Source organism: Natator depressus, chromosome 3 (assembly GCF_965152275.1).
Source record: "Natator depressus isolate rNatDep1 chromosome 3, rNatDep2.hap1, whole genome shotgun sequence".
Lineage (NCBI taxonomy): Eukaryota > Metazoa > Chordata > Testudines > Cheloniidae > Natator > Natator depressus.
In genome coordinates, this window is record NC_134236.1 from 199,312,622 (window position 1) to 199,324,675 (window position 12,054).

The following is a 12,054-nucleotide window of genomic DNA, read 5'->3' on the forward strand; positions in this document are numbered from 1 at the left end:
CTGATTTAATCCACTCACACATGGAGCAGCAATACTCAAGGAACATTATTCCAGGGACCTTTCCATTGTTTGACCACTAAGTGCAGGTATATGTAAAAATGATAAAAACGATTCATATTTTTCATTTTACTAAACTCCCAGTCTCTCCAGGTTCAATCAGAACCAGCAGCTCTCATAATTTAAGTTTTCTGCACATTGTTTCTTAAAAAACATTTACTTTTAGATTCATGTTGCCACATGTAATAACATTTCCCGTTCCATGGACAAATTTACACAATGTAATTCTCAGCTAGTCAATAAATGGAATGAGGAACGGCATGTTTTCAGCTGGGAAAGCTTCCTGCAGTTATGTGGTACAGAATTATCCATTGCTTGGAAATGAGATATTGTTCTGTTGCTATAACAACAAGATAAATAAGTAGGCTTTAAAACAATGTTTGATTAAAGAGCGTGTGCTCCTATCCTTCAACTGCAGAATTCCTGCTATTTTCATCTAGTTTACCACCAGTCCACTCCCAGAACAAGACCAAGACCCAACTTCATGGTAAACATAGTGACCAGGGTGAAACTTAATGGGGTTGGAAGGAAAGCTCATTAAAACACTTGTTCCAACTATTGCACCTGTGTGAGTCTCTGTCACTAAAATAAGGATAGAAAAAGGAACATCCACACACATTCAACTGCCAAATATCATTGTATTAGCAATATTGTATATGTGTATTTTATTATAGCTGAAGTGCTCCAACATTCGCAGCAATATTCAGGTTCAGAGAAATATCCTGAAGGTTACTGAATCTGGGGTTTTCAGAAGGAATAAGAATCCTCTGCTGTCAGCTATGCCGACTACTAATGGACATAGTCTAGAGCAGCAGCTCCCAAATGTTACTGGTTCACATACCACCTTCATAAAAAATTACTGGGAAGTGACTGATGGAACATCAAGCTCATGCACAACCAGCGATAAACATACCACAGCTTGAAAACCTATGGTCTAGAAGATGATGACAATGGTTCCTTGTAACCTTATAATCTTATGAATAATTCAAAAAGCCCTGAAGTACATGCAAATTAGTGATGGTTTTGCTGTACGGGGAGGGGGGAATCATTGTTTTATAATAGACTGGGCTTTGCAGATAGACCTTTTCTAGTCTGTATCACTATTCAGTTTCTGCAAATAACACTAAATGAGGAGAGTAAATTCTGTAATACCCATGGTAATCGCAAAACATTTGTAAAATTACTTCTTTGGATTAGGGATTTGTAATCACAGTCCTGATATAATTAATGGCCATGCTTATCCATGTCCTAATTGTCTGAGAGAGATATATTATCAACATATTTTCAAGGCCAGACCAAAACATTTTGTTCAGCTGCCAGAAATTGGGGACAAGTAGATGAGAGAAACCTTTCCTTTGAATTTCTGGAGTCTTTCAAGACCAACTTTTCACTTCTGTAACTTTCCAAAGCACATGGATTTAACTCTGGGAAGGATACAATTAAACTTCGTGAATTGGCAACAAAAAAATCTCATATTCATGAAACACCTGCTCCACACAAATCTATAAATTCACTACCCTCTCCTCAAAGTCAACCTCTGCTGTGACACCTGCCTCAGCCAACCAATAAGGGCTTGATGCATGTCTGGCAGAGATAGCCAATTTATTTAAAATTAAAAAGAAACACTTTGTGCAATAGTGACCTATTTAACTGGATGATCTTATTTCTCTTACTGTAGTCCTCCTATGGTATGACACCCTCATTTGTTGCCACACTTCCCAGTTTAGACATAACCTCTTTGAGACGCAGCCTGTCACTATGTGACCGTACAGTTACTAGCACAATGCAAACGTTTTCTTGACGGGAGCCTCTAGGTGCTACTCCAGTATGAATAAATAAGAGTACAACACCTGTTCACAATAAACTTGGTCTCAGTTAATGAACATTGCCTTGTTAGTATGGTAGCGTTGTGCAGATTAGTTTCTATTCTATTTTACTACTGTCGGAATGAGTTTTATCTCTTGAATATTAGGAACTGAAAAAAATAGAGAAGAGCAAGTTATGCGTGGCATGCCCTGCTAACTGCCAAAGTCTAGGATTTTGGTGCTGAACAGATCCTCCTACTAATGGCCTAAAATTTAGCTTTTCCTAAGTCTCCAGTTCAGCAGATATTTTACATTCACCATTTATACTGTTTGCAGTGTTTTTATCTAGATGATATAAAACACAATAATCCATAACAGTGTCTATTTGGTTAGCCATGTCCTTTATTAAATCACTGTTACATTCAAGGAACAGAGAAGGAAGACATTGCCTTGTGAAGTCCCTGAGTTTAAATGAAGAGTACGCTGGTTCAGGCTTGAAGAACAATAATTATTTGTGTGTCATATAAACTGCTGTTTATTCATTTCAGCAATGTCTGATACACCAGACTCCTTGCACCTACTTACTAGATCCCTTACGCAAACTTTGACAATCGTTGAAAACTCCCTAATTTAAGCTACACAATTAGAATATTCCATTTCTGTATCAAAGGACAAACAGTATATAGTTAATTTTTCAGATTCATAACCAAGCACATTGTTTATCAGAGTACTGCACAATCCTTATGCTAACATCTTTCAAAAAAAACCAAGCAGAGATGGAAATAGTAACAAGCTGATACAGCAGCATATACATTTATCAGTCATTACAAGTAGGCACCATTAAAAATGGACAGTTACCACCCAGGGTATTTCCCATTCAAAGTATAAAGAATATTGCAGCAAAAGAAAATTCTGATGGTAAATGTCCAATTGCACAATACATGTGATACAGTTGTGCAGGAGAGTGATACTTGAGACAGAAAAGAGTCTCCATGTGTGCAAAATACTCTTGTACAGCATCCAGTTACCATTCAGACTATCTCTAGTCTTTCCCTCAGTTCTCCCTCACAAGTGAGAAGAACTACCTGCTCATCAGTACACATACTGAAACACTTAAGCAGCATTTACTGTCTGGAACCAACAATTGCTTTTTAATTGGGTTAGGATACCAGCTCATATTCTGTGTGTGTTTTCTTTATTGCATAGTCCTCTGTTCTTCAATTTTCTTCAATTTTATTCTTCAATTTTCTATATTTTATTATTATTATTATTGGTACCATCACTGCAATTTATTATTGAATGGAACTGAAACCCAGTGTAGCTGTATGGATCTTTCCTACCATAGGTTTTAAATACAGGCTGGACAATTTTCTGGAACGCAGAGCGATGGGAGAAACTGGAGATGACTTCTAATATATTCAAAGTCAAAAAAATATAATCTTCTTCTTTCATACATTATTTATTTATTGCCATGCTGCTGTCAGTACTTGGTAATGTCTTCTCTATATGATACAAACCTGCTAACAAATTTATCTTGTACCAGATTTTTTTTTCCCTTGGTATCTGAAATGCAAATTCAGTTCTAATCAGATCACCCCTTTTGTTTCAAGTCACAGAATATCAAGTATCCTCTTCCTGGAACAGTGGATCAATTCATCTCTCCTCCAAAATCCTCAGTCTCTCCATTCCACAATTAGCTTGTCTATTTTACTTTGTATGAAAAACCCCTCAGTCAGCAGTTTTAGTTAGTATTACTAAACTCCTGTTGCAGATCAATTCCAGAGACTGCAGCACAGTGCTAGGAAGAGCAGCTCAAGTCTATCATCTAAGTTTTAAGTTCAGCAACAGGAAAATACGTGGTACTGCCTAGAACAAATAACAAAATAATTTGAAGAAAATGGATGGTGAAGAAAAGACTTTTGAAGCTCACCGGTTAGTCTGCATGTGAATTTCACTGCATTCAAATCCAATGCATTTGGCCTTCTATCTTCATATTGCTGATATATATATATATATCAGTGGTATCAGTTCAGTCATCAAAATATGAATTTTGATATTATGTATTTTGAACCATGCAGTGATACTTTGCTTTGCTTTGCTTCAAGAACTTCTACTGGAAGCATAGTGGGCCTCACAGCAAGTCAGAAGTAACTGTAGTCAAAAGAGTGACACCAGGGTAAAATGTGGGTGAATTAGATGACAAACAAGATTATAGTGTTTTGTAGTTCCTCCCCTAGAATCTGCCTTTGGTTTCCATATGAAAGTTAGATCTTGTTTATAACTGATTTGGAGGCACCATTCCTAGAGAGGGATAGGGAGCGCGAACACTGACAGACCTTGAACTTACATCAATAATAAAAAAAACTCAAAAATAACTAAGGCTAACAAGCCAAACTGAATAAGGCTAGTGACAGAACAATTTTATAAATCCTTAGAGTTAGGCTATATTCTATTGCCAATATACTCTTACAGGCCCTGATCCCAAACTCATTGATTACAATGGGGTTGGGTTAGGTCCACAGAAAGAGCCATTATGTTTCATTATCATCACTCAGTTCAAAAGTATTACTTAATCTGAAAAGGCTCCAAATGTGATTTCTTCAAGTTTCAGACTTTTAGTTCCTTAAACTACTTTTAAAACTTTAACTGGAAGTTATAGTTTTTGCCAGTCACACTGTTGTGGCTTGATTGAGCAGCTGTCAACTGTTAAAGAATAAGTGCACCATCATCCCGGACAGAGTAAGAGCAACTGTGGAAAATGAAACATTTATATGGACACTAAACTTTCTGAAGCCATGGCAATGCATCTATTTTCATCAGCTGACCATTAGTCATCATTTTATCAGCAGGTTAGAAGGGTTTTCACAATAGTCAAGAATCATCAAACATCATGGATTACAATGAATGCAGAAAATACACAATGTGACTTTCTCTGCTCTACTGTTATTTAAGGAAACGTTAGCATGCTCAGTCAAAAGAATATTTGCAGAGTCACAGCTGACTGGTAAATATTGTAGTACGCATAAGACACTCACTTTTTATTGGAGAACTGAAATTGATTAACCTATTTTTTGTCCGCACAGCTTAAAAGAATAGAACAATTTTAAGGAAATTGTGGACTACTGAATTTTGTCTTTTAGTTTATCCTGCATATACTCTTTTGTCACATCTCTTCCTCATTTCACTCTCCTTCTATCATAATGTCCCAACACACTGAACACTCAGACAACAGGGATAATACTGAATCTTCACCCACCAGAATCAATTTACACAGCACATGATGGGAGAGGAAAACAGAATTCAGAAACCTCACTTTCTAAGTATAAAAGTAAATTTAATTATTTAAATTACTGAAAACAGAAGGCTAAACGAGTTGTACCAGCAGCCCTTTACTCTGTACCACATCAAGTGACTGCCAGGAAAGTTCTCTCATATTATTGGCATGTACCCCAGCTTCTTCCTACCCTTTTCCCTCAAGGTTCCTCTGTTATCACCCTTAATCTCATTGCTCTCCATCATTCCTCCCTCCTTTCCCCAGGCCTGATCCATAGCTTTTTCAAGTCTGAGGAGATCTTCCCAGAGATTTCAGAGGGGTTGGGATCAGGCTATCCACTCACTCCTTTCCTGATTAATGTTCTTCTTCTTTTCTTTTTCCCATTCCCTTATTTACTCACCTCTTTTGCCATTCTATATCCTGCCACTCCTGCCCCCATAAATATGAAAGAGAAATTGCACAGTAAGGAAAAAAAACAAAAAAAGCAATTAATAAATGTGCCCATCACCCCTGATAACTTTGTTTTTATGTTGTTTCCATTTCTCCAACCCTTCACGCTGTTTAAAATCTAAAAAACCAGGTGACAGATGAAGGAAAAAAAACACATTTTACTATGTTTACATAGTGTCAAGCAAAATGGTGCTTCAATCCTGATGGCAGTATTGCTGTGATACTAATTAGCATTATTATTATTATTAGACCACCACCACCCAAAGCTGTACATTGTACTTGTTTTGTATAATGCAGTTGAAATAGACATAGTTCAAATACTATTTACTTTAGGTACTTACATGGCCCTTATGAAAAGAATTCCATCCCTGGGAACCCAACATTTTGAGTGGGTAGTATAGCCCTTAAAGTAAGAGGGTCAAAAAACATACTAAATTATCGGGCCTCCTTCTATATAAGGAAAATTCATTCAGCAGCCTCTAAAAACAATTCACAGAACTCTGGCATCTTACTTTTAAGATTAAATTGAATTCTTACATACTGTTTTTTAATATTAAAAAATAGTTTAATTCTTTTGAAAATGTTTTGCCAGAGTATCCCTACTAATATAACCTATTTGATTTCACATATAAAATAGCCTTTATAGTCATACTAAGAAGAAGCAGAAAAATACATTCACTATAATTATTTAAGGTAAGCCATCCCTCTAGAGAGCTGGTTTTCCAATCTAAGTGATATGTCAAAAGATATGCACAATATATAATGTAGGAAAAACATTCAGCTGCAAGAACCTGATACAAAACCGTTGATCTGTCATGACAGATTTTTATGAAAATCTCTTTTGTTTACTCTATAAAAGCAGTATCTTGGAAAATAGCAATCTTTTACATAAAGTATTTTTTACCCTTGCTCTCCCTACACCTTACAAACAGTACATTCATATACATATGGATTTAACTACTCAGTAGAGTAGTAAAATACACAGCCCATTCCCCATGGTCCTAAAACAAATACCTAGCCACTATCCTATCAACAACAGATTAAAAATCTAACTATACTTTATATTTTAAACCGAACTATTTACTGGAAAAGATAGGTCAAGCCTTGTTTTCCACTACGAGGATAGTACTGATCGGCTACCTCAGGCCAGTGAAACTTAAAAAATCATTAACCTCAGTAGCTATCCAAGTAAGCAAGACAATCAGCTTTAAGAGTCAGCCACAGGATCATCACTCGATACACAAGTTATTGTCAATACCCTGGAAAAGGTCTATGGCAGCTAAGCAATCAGAGAGCAAAGAAATGAGGGGAGACACAAAAATATGAAATATTAATTTTATTAATGGTTTTCTAAAAGTAAGTTACCCTGCCCCAATATTACAAATGAAACCACAATGAATCCACACCAAAATAAAGTGTCCAATTCTGTATTCTCAGGCCCAACCAGATCTCAATGGCAACTCGCACGTATCTGGGGGCAGAATTTTGTTCTAAAATCACATGTATTGTTATTATGGCATAGGTCAATACTAGTATACAGTCTGACAAAAAAAACCATTTCTCTCAGTATATCTATTCAGTCCTTTTTCACCCTGATAAAAAGATTAAAACTTTTTAGTATATTTCCCTTAATGGAATGCTTTAAGAAGTGTAAAAACGTTCAACAGGAAAACTTTTAACAATGTTTGATGGTTATATTTAAACTAAAAGATACCAAGGGTTCTCTCTGCATTTATTTATTAAGCAATGGCTGTGTGTTTGGTCCTGTACAAAACAGAGGTAAGACGTTCCCTGCCTCAAGGAGTTTGCAACCTATAGACCTTAGCCCTCAACAGCTCTCAGTGACAACAATGAGAAATGTGGGGAGCTGACCACTTCTGAAAATCTAGCCCAAAATGTCCTGGCTGACCAGTGGAACATTTTAACAGCAATTACTCTAATCTCAGATATGTGGCAGTAAAGGTCTACAAATCTGAGTTAGAACAGAGCCCTTAACTTGTAAATGCAAGGAAGTCCAAAGTGAAAGAAACCATCTCAGAGAAGAGATTTATTATTTTAGCATATTTTCACTAAAGCTTAAGAGTTACCAACTCAGATGTACTCTTTTTGAAAGGCATGACAGATCAACATATTATAAATAGTATATGAGGTTGATTTATATTATGGCTACATGGCTTACTATATTTAGTTGAGTAGTTTGGCATGGGTAGATGCAAATTACATAATTTCAGGAGAATTCTCCTTTTTAACCTTTCATCAACTTTAAACAAAAGCCCAGTGGTATTTTTTCTCAAATCTATATACAGTTCATGATTTTGCTTTAAGCCTGCCCAATTAAGGTTAAGACTTGCTTACTTATAATAGCACTAAAATATTTCAGCAGCATAGACACACACAGACTTTATCCTAATTAAGTTCATATGCCTCATTTTTTAGTTTTTTTGATTCTACCATATAGCACACCATGAAGCAAAGAGGTATCAGTATTGCTTAAAACTGAAAATATCTGCTCAAATTACTATTCATTAAATGTTAGCTGTCGCATATCACAATATACTATGGTTTCCAGCCAATTGGCAACTGAAATATGTGCATTTAGGACTTAACTGTAGTTTTTGTAATAAACGTATAAAAGCGATTTTACTGCATCAATTAACTTCATTTCATTTGCTTTTAAGAATCTCCCACAAAAAGGCTTAGGCTCTTCTTTCAAATGTGGACCAACTACTCCCTCTGCTGAAAATAATCTACCATGACACAGCAGAAAGATGTTAAAAGATCCTATGAGAGCCCTCTGGTAGAATACATGTATCTTCATGTAAAGTAAAGCTATTAAATATATTGTAGGTGTTTTCTCTTTTTAAAACACATTTGAAACTATTAAGACAAAAATGAAAGATGGGATAATAAGCTGTATATTCCAGATTCTGACCACCACAGTATTTATAATGTTGAGGTGTTTCCCTCCCGTTTCTACATACTACTCATGGGAAGACAAGCCAAAATATGTATATTTCAATTGTATGCAATATTTATTGCAATAGTGGCACAATATTTCTATTATTTATTACTTTAAATTGTATTACAAGCCTCAACAGAGTAAGAACATGCTATCTTATATTGCCTCTCCGTGTAGTGGAGCAGAAGCAATTTCTGGTCCTTAATGGGGAGCCTTTTGAAGAAAAACCTTCTCCAGAAAGTGGAATATAAAGGAGAGAGGGAGCAATCATATTTATATTCACTGGAGAACATATCTTTTGGTAAGCAAAAACCCATAGATGGAAATCCACGCCCAGTAAATAAATAAGCCTGACAAAGTGATCTTTCAGGTTTCAATTAATAGGAAATTGCTTCTACAGCTATCAACCTGGAAAAACTTCATGGACACAAAAAATATGAAACTAATTTATATTCCTATTCAGCATTCTGTATACACCAGAAATTTGCCTTTGCTTCTCCAACATTACAAAGAGAAATAGAAGTAAGTGTCCCAAACCTATAGCACTCTGTGGCTGATGTGACTGGTACCTGACTCATACAGTAGCAATATGAAACACCTGTATGAGAAACCATCAGTTTGCTCAGCTCATTGACAATAGTGTGATTGCCAAAGTAAACGGCTGGATAGAGTTGCAGTGTCTGTGCTAGATTGGCAACCCACACCACATTGCTGATTAGAGTCCAAAGATCTCAAGACTCTATCCAGCACAAACACTCCAACTCAACCCAGCCGATCACCTTGGCAATGGCACTAGTGTTGATGACACCAGGACTCAGCTGATCAAATAACAGGATTCCCGTAGGGCTCCTGTTGCTACTTTTCTACCAGTAGAATACCAGTGATGTATACTCAGGATATCAGCCACAGAGTGCTATAAATGTGAAACATTAATCCTATCTTCCCTTGTAATGATGGAGAAGAAGATGCAAATTTCTGGCATATATAGTTGTCCTTGATCAAGACATGGGACTGTATGTACAGTCAAGTTAGAGATGATATGAGGAGGAAAATGCTAAAAAGCTCATTGCATGACTTATGATTCTCTTTCCCTTGTGGTACAGCCTTGACTACATACCAGGGAGGACTAACCAGCTGGTCTCTTTGTTAAATAGGTTAGCTTGCCATGAAACCAGGATATGGCAGCTTAGATGACTGCCATATCCGGATGATCATGAATATTTTCTAACAACCCTCCAAAAAGTAAAGCTACCTATCCACAAAGGACAAACATAAGTTCTCCTATGAAGAAAAATCTTGGAGAAGACCCCACCCAAGATCAACACGCTGTTCTAATCACATGGAATTATAGGCAAAGTCTAAATTACTGTTTGCATTTCTTCATTTAGGATAACGGAGAAGAAGGTCTGGAAGTAGAAGCAGATAATAAGATCGAGTGATTTTTTTACATACCCATTGCTTTGAGTTGAAATAGTTTACAGGTGGGCAGAACTATACAATGCTAGTTTACATGATACCTCAATAAAGACAGCGCTAATCTTTAAATATTTAGATATTATATAATGAAATCATATATAAACAAACTATATATATATATATATATATAAATAAATAACAAAAGCATACATATATATGCTCTTGTGATTTATTTTACAGTTAATATTTTACAGTGTGGTAATAAAAACAATTAACACCTGGAAAGAGCTACAGAAGAAGAGGAAAAAAATAGGAATTGTGAAAAAAAAACCAAGAAGCAGTGACTGACCACAAAAAAAGTTTAACAATATGATTACCTGCAAAAAAACAACAAAAGTCTTAGATGATCTGATGAGGGAGTTACTTGGTTAATTTTAAATATTAGTCAGAGAGAAGTGATTCCTATTTTTAATCCAGATAGTTAAGACTATTACACTGGCAATTCATGCAGTTTTCTGACTCACTAACTATGAACTATAAAGTGAGTAGCTTTAAATTACACAAGCATAGTTTTTTAAATTGCATTTGAAAGGACAAAACCTCCAACAGAGGTACTCTGCCAAGGTCCAGTGGTGTACATGGTATACCAATTGCATTTTTATTGTCATGAATATAGTCTCCATTTTGTAAGTGCGAATACCAAGGGACAAAATGTGCTATGCTGGCCTGATACTTTATCATTAACTTAAATATAGATATATAGAGAGTAGCCATATATTAAAGATTACCGTGGTAATATTGGTTATTATGAAAGATTTGAAGCTCTGCTTACCTTAATAACAAACTTGCTGGATGCCATGATTATCAGTTCAAACAGAGCCCCTAAAATATCAAAAAGAAGTTACAAATAAAGATCTGCACTAGAAAAAAAGAATACCAGATCTTTATACCAAGTGGCAAACAATTTTAGGTCCACTATGGGTTTATTCCACGCTCATGTTGCTTTACGTATTGTAGACTCTCCTCCCATTGAAATCAAAGGAAAAATTCTTACTCCACTTTAAGAATATCAATCTAGCTACCTACCTTTGGTACTTTTATGGCCTCCGCTACCATAATATCTCACTATGTTTAATGTATTTATCATCACAACACCTCTGTGAGGTAGGGCAATACTATCCATCCTGATTTTACAAATGGGAAAGAGGCATAGATAGACCAGTCTATAGTCACACAGGAAATTCTTGTGGAACAGGACATGGAAGCCAGGCCTCCCAAATCTTGGGCAAGTGCCACCACTAGACCGTCCCCAGACCCACCCAACCTCCCCCACATCCTTTTCTTTTTCCTTAGGCCTGCCCTACCAGCTTCTTTTCTCTACCAGCAATTCTTATTCCTTTAGTACTCGCACCCTAAAAATTACATCCATCACCACCACCTGTTCTATGAAAATCGAAATGTCGGCCTTTCTCTCTACAGAAAACCCTGGTGAAGCAGTTTAGGAGACCTTCAGTGATTCACAATTCTCACTTCCTGAGTGCTCTAGTGAAAATCCCAGAAACATAGCCCTATCCAAGGACACATCCTATAGGAGAAATTCCTTTGCACAGCAAACTAGTTTTCTTCAAAAAGAGAAATATAAACTGAAGAGGAGAGAGGATATCACCTGTTCTAATGAGTTGTCTCCTCAACCCTGTATCATGGTCAGATGATGGTTTTGGATATCTTTTTCCTCTCTCCCCTCACAACCTTTCATTAAAAAGGAGTCTGTGGCCCAGTAAGTCCCTTTCTCCTCTACCTGGATGACAACTCCATTCCTGCCAGTCAGAGGGACCCTATGACACCTTGTATATCTCCTATTGTGCTCTATGTGCGGGGAGTCTCTTGTAGTGATGACACATCCCATTGCAGTGATGTCTTAACTGGGTCCCTTCAGAACTACACCATGGTATGGGATTCTGGGAAATAAATCCTAGTGTTGTACCTGCACTTGAGTCAATCAGGTGCATAGGAGGTTAGTTAGGATCAGAAATTTAAAATGGGGTAGAGTTCTTTTCAGGAAAGAACTGACAAGTGTTTGCTGACCAAAAGCC

General features: G+C 36.5%; 1 protein-coding gene across 1 annotated transcript in view; it reads right to left on the minus strand.

Moving 5' to 3' along the window:
- Positions 1 to 12,054, minus strand: part of SLX4IP (SLX4 interacting protein) — a 137,221-nt gene that overhangs the window by 112,334 nt on the left and 12,833 nt on the right. The window contains exon 2 of the mRNA XM_074949649.1: positions 10,794 to 10,843. Coding sequence (XP_074805750.1) covers positions 10,794 to 10,820 — 27 coding nt within the window. The 5' untranslated portion in view covers positions 10,821 to 10,843. The remainder of the gene's footprint in view (positions 1 to 10,793; positions 10,844 to 12,054) is intronic.